Source organism: Chinchilla lanigera, unplaced genomic scaffold (assembly GCF_000276665.1).
Source record: "Chinchilla lanigera isolate Chin_1 unplaced genomic scaffold, ChiLan1.0 scaffold00071, whole genome shotgun sequence".
In the NCBI taxonomy this organism is placed as follows: domain Eukaryota; kingdom Metazoa; phylum Chordata; class Mammalia; order Rodentia; family Chinchillidae; genus Chinchilla; species Chinchilla lanigera.
In genome coordinates, this window is record NW_004955472.1 from 2,221,289 (window position 1) to 2,226,428 (window position 5,140).

Below are 5,140 nucleotides of genomic sequence, written 5' to 3' on the forward strand. Positions count from 1 at the left end.
GCGGGGCAGCGGGGAGGCGGCAGAGCCCCCAGGTCGCGGCTTGACGGTCCTTCCCCCCTGCCGCTCCCCCAGGACGGGTTTGTGTTCCGGATCCGCGTGGCCTATCAGCGGGAGCCGCAGATCCTGAGGGAGGTGCAGAGCCCCGAGGGGGTGGTCTCTTTGAGGGACACGCCTGCCGCCCTCCGCCTCGAGAGAGACACGAAGCACTTGCCCCTGCTCACCAGTGCCCTGCACGGGTACGCGCGCCTTCTGCCCCGTTCTGTTCGCCCGGCTGCCCGTTTCCCTGGGAGGTCAGGTGGTGTGATAGGTAGGGGTGTGAGTTCTGGAGTCGTGGTCCTCCACTTTCGGCCGGTTTTCCCCCAGGCCTGCTTATTCTCGTCGGTAGGGTTGGCTTTTAGGACACTTCGTACGAAGGCGTGGGAAGACGTGTGTGACGCAGTGGCGCAGAGGCCAGCGCTGGGGCAGGGTTGCTAAAAAGCGGCTGTGCGGCTGAGAGCGGTCCTGGGCCTGAGCGCCCGAACCTCACTGCCGCTGCTCCTCTCCCACAGACTCCAGCAGCAGCACCCAGCCTTCTCGGGTGCCGCTCGGCTGGCCAAGCGGTGGGTGCGCGCCCAGCTTCTGGGTGAGGGCTTCACGGACGAGAGCCTGGACCTGCTGGCCGCTGCCCTCTTCCTGCACCCCGAGCCCTTCACCCCTCCCAGGTGATTCCCGCGGACTTCTCCCCAGGCAGGAATTCTTGGAGGCAGCCTTCATCCTGCATGCCACAGCCTCAGTCCAAATGGGAGGGGCAGCGGAGGCAGTGAGGCTGGGTTTAGATGCTGTGCCTCCCCCGGGCTTGCTGAGGGGTCTGGGCCCCCGAGACGGTGGGAAGTCCTGGGGGAGGGCCGGGGCAGGCTCTCACTCCTTCCACCCAGCTCCCCCCAGGTTGGCTTCCTTCGGTTCCTTTCCCTCGTGTCAACCTTTGATTGGAAGAATAATCCCCTCATTGTCAACCTCAATAACGAGCTCACTGGTGAGTGGTAGCAGTGGGGCCAGACTGCTGGCAGAAGCGCCCCCTGCGGATCGTAGCGCGGGCAGGAGCTTTTCTGCCTCAGTCCGTTAGGTTTGCTCTGCCTGACCTGAGTGGTGGTCGAGGACGCTGGGCAGGGTGCTGGGTTGGCTGCCTGAGGGGCTGTGGGCCTGCACGCCAGTGAGAAGCCTCCTGTCGGGGGTGAGGAGGGCAGCCTTGCAGCCCACACCTACTGAGGGTGGGGACGGCGGGCGATTTCCATTGTAATCTGAGGCGCTGTGGGTCTCAGAAGAGAACAGGTGTCAGATTCCTAATTCTGCAGGTGTGGGAGCCTAGGCAGGAGGGGCCCAGAGCAGGCCTCAGCGTGTGCGGGCCCGGAACCAGCCAGGGGGTGCCAGGCAGTGGGAAATTCTGCCTCTGGGCTGAGGGGAGATTAACATCCCCCACTAAAACAAATGCGGTGTCCGTTTCGTCACCCTTGCTCCTGGGGGAAGGGATACTGGAAAATCCCTGTACCAGGCAGCTGCTGAGTGTGCAGTAGGACGACGGGCAGTAAGGGCGTCCTCTGGGGGGACCAGCTGACCCAGGGACCCCCTTGTCTGTAGCGGAGGAGCAGGCGGAGATCCGCAGTGGTTTCCTGGCAGCTCGAACTCGACTCCCCGTTATGGTCCTCCTGACTCCCCAGGACCGCAAAAGCTCTGTGTGGACACAGGATGGACCTTCAGCCCAGGTTCAACCCTATATCTTCCCCACGTTGAATTTTCTGCCCCAGGAGGAAAGTGGCCCAGCCTAGTCGGGAAACTCTTGGTCAGTTGGTCTGAAGTTTCTGTACCCCCGCCCCCCAGATCCTCCAGCAGCTTGTGACCCTAGCAGCCGAGGCTCTGCCTATCCTAGAGAAGCAGCTAATGGATCCCTGGGGGCCTGGGGACATCAGGGTAAGCCCCAGACCCACAGCAGCTCCAGGAGCTCTTGGGCCTCTGAGCGCTGGAAGTCCAGCATTCGGGGTCCTCAGCAAATGCCTCGGCCCCTTGTGTGCTGAGACCGGCAGTGGTGGAGCCTAGAGGAGAACCTGGGCTCCCCTGGGCCTCGTCCTGGCCTCCGCTCCTCCTGCTGCTTCTCGGTCTCGGTGTTCTTGCCGTCACGTGGGGGCCGGCCTGTAAAAGATGGCTGGACGCGGGAAGGAGGGATGCAGTGGGGTGGGCGTGCGGAAGGGTGATTTAGGGGCCGCTGCTATCCCTGCCCTCTTCTAGACAGTGTTCCGGCCGCCCTTGGACATATATGACGTGCTGATCCGCCTCTCTCCCCGCCACGTTCCCCGGCACCGCCAGGCTGTGGACTGTCCAGCCGCTTCCTTCTGCCGCGGCCAGCTCAGGGAGCCGGGGCCCTCATCGCTGATGCCGGTGCTGGGTTTCGATCCCCCTCAGCTCTACCTGGCACAGCTCAGGGTGGGTCCTCAAGGCTGGTCGAGCTGGGGAAAGGACTGCCAGGTGGAACAAGGGCCCACCTGTAATCTTGTCTCCTTTGTCCGCTGCTAGGAGGCCTTTGGGGATCTGGCGCTTTTCTTCTATGACCAGCATGGCGGAGAAGTGATTGGTGTACTCTGGAAGCCCACCAGCTTCCAGCCGCAGCCCTTCAAGGTGTGTGGCCGTGTGCGCTGCGGGTGCCCGCGGGTGCCTTGTGGGTGTGTGTCCGGTGCAGTCTGCTCCGTGAATGGCCCTGGGTCAGCGTGGCCTGCGGGCTCCCGTGTCTTCACCACATTGGCTCTGCCGCAGCCTTTGCGACACCTCAACCCACTTTTCTTTGATTCCCCAGGCTTCCATCGCGAAAGGGCGCATGGTGGTGTCTCAGGGTGAGGAGATGGTGATGGTGCCCAATGTAGAAGCAATCTTGGAGGACTTCGCCGTGTTGGGCGAAGGCCTGGTGCAGGCCGTGGAGGCCCGAAGTGAAAGGTGGACTGTGTGATCCCAGCTTCTGAACAAGCTGTGGGTGGACCTCAGGAGCATGTGGACCCTCCGTAATGGGCCCGATGGCCTGAACACACCGAATCACCCTCAGAGAAGGTCCTGCCCCAGTGTTCTGTCTGCTGCCTCAGCACTGAGGCAGGGCTATGGTGTCCTGTCCAGTACCCTGGGCCTGTCCCCTGAGCAGCCAGAAGAGGACTAGGAGCTGGCTCAGCGGGAGCTGAACCCAGGAGATCGGTCGTCTGTCAGCCCTGGGCCTGGACCTTTTCTTTCTCCCTCCCTCCCTCCCAGGCTTCTCCGAGAAGCACTTGGAGAAGTGGCTGTGTGCCTGGGTTGGAGGCTCTGTCCCCGTCCTTCACGTGGCAGGACTCAGGCGCAGATCTCATCGTGCCTTCACTGTAGCATCAGGCCTTCAGTCGGGGCCCAGAGGTGTGACTCTTCCTGAGGGTCACAGCACCGGCCCTGAGCGGTGGGAACGGGCTCTGTGTGTCTGAACAGACCGCACTGAAAGTGCACAACGTCCTCCTGGGTTGGTGCTGCTGCTTCCCTGGGTGGAGACTGGGAAAGGGCAGGGGACGGGAAGGAGCTGGTGGGTTCAAGCGTCAGGTGGTCCCCGGCACAGAAGGGGTACAGAAGGCATCGGGTGCTGCCTGCAGCCGGTTAGTGTTGGAGCTGTGCCCGCCTCGCCCCCGCACAGCTGCCTGCTCCTGCCTGGCCCTGCTGTGCACTTGCAGTGCAGTTGCAGAGATGAGGACGCAGGTCCTGCTCTCCAGGAGCTCTGGAGCCCCAGGGCATGGGGAACACCCTCTTCTGACGCAGCTCCCAGCTCCTGTTTCCTGTAATCTCAGTCGGATAGCTCTCCTCCTGAGCCGCGCCTTCGCCCCTAGCCGGAGGTGCCCTTTCCCCTGTGCGAGGAGAGCACTCACTCTCTGGGCTCGCCTGGCAGGCTGCCACAGCAGTGTGAGCCCTTCTCTGGGACCCTCGTGTCAATTAAAGTGCTTGCTTTTGTCCATGGTCTTGGTTTGTCGCCCCTTTTCGTGTGGTTTTAAACGGTCCAAGCTGTGTAAGGCATGGAACATGTTTCGAACACACATTTCTTAGTACCCTTCATGGCGCGTAGTATGGGGCTTCGCTCAAGTAGGACATAGATGTGTACAGCCAAGTGGATGAAGGCTGCCGGAAATGGGCATTTATGAGCTCTGCGTGGAGCAGGTGGGGTGTTAGTGAAGGGAAAGCCTGAGGTGAATAGGCCATGTTTAAGGAACATCTGGTAGACCAGGTCCCAGCATTGTTAGGGGATGTGTCCTCCATCACAAATGGGAACTTGGCCGTAGGCCAGCTCCGCTCGGTTGTGTGCGCAGGCTGAGTGGCGGGGCCCAGTGGATGTCTCCTTGCCAGGAGCTCCAGTCTCACAGTGAGAATCACGTGTGTGAACTCTGGCCTCCAGTTTTGTCTTGCAGTGTTGAACTCAGAGCCTTTGCACTGAGCTATGTCCCCAACCCCCCTACCCTCTCCTTTTCAGACACTATCTAAGTTGTCCAGGTTGAGCTCCAACTTGGGATCCTTCTGCCTCAGCCTCCCAGTGTGCTGGGATACACACCCAGGTTTTTTCTCTAGTTTTGTTCCAACTGTTGGTCTCTCTGGACCTCTGCCTGTCCCTAGTATTACTGTCACAGAACAGTTCTGCTCAGGGTTGACATTAGCATAGAGAATAAACTGGTTGGCAGCGTGAGCTGGAGGTCTGTGTATCTCCCTGTGCTGTGTGTTCATTCATGAAAAAAGAGCGTGCCAGGCTTTGGGTAAAGTAAACAGCCCTTAACCCTGCAGCCCATGCGTGGTCAGCGGTCATCCTTGCCTCTTCTGCTTTCTCTGGGTTCCGTAGACTGTGCACAGTGCGGCCATGGGTCCTGGCAAGGGTCAGAGGTTTCTGGCAGTTCCAAACCATCCTGTCTCACCCCCAGGGCGGCTGGAGGCTCTTACAAACCAGCTCTGGATCGCCTGCTGAGGGAGAGGGGTAGGACCTGCTCCGGGGCAGCAGTACAGCAGGCGGCTCTACGAGGAGCACGCACGGGTACCAACCTGAAGGAGCTGCAGTCCTGCTGTCTCCCCGTGTGCTCCTGCATAAGTCACTTCCTCTGGTTGGGCTCAGTCTCCTCACTTACACAGCAGG

General features: G+C 61.0%; 1 protein-coding gene across 1 annotated transcript in view; it reads left to right on the top strand.

The window, feature by feature from the left end:
• The window catches only part of Nol6 (nucleolar protein 6 (RNA-associated)), a gene marked incomplete in the record, with an annotated part of 14,786 nt that extends 10,799 nt beyond the window's left edge, over positions 1-3,987 (top strand). Inside the window, 8 exon segments of the mRNA XM_013522948.1 lie at positions 73-236; positions 549-701; positions 915-1,012; positions 1,615-1,739; positions 1,855-1,944; positions 2,260-2,454; positions 2,545-2,646; positions 2,822-3,987. Of these exon segments, the coding sequence (XP_013378402.1) occupies positions 73-236; positions 549-701; positions 915-1,012; positions 1,615-1,739; positions 1,855-1,944; positions 2,260-2,454; positions 2,545-2,646; positions 2,822-2,971 (1,077 nt within the window).
• Between the last annotated feature and the right edge of the window lie 1,153 nt (positions 3,988-5,140).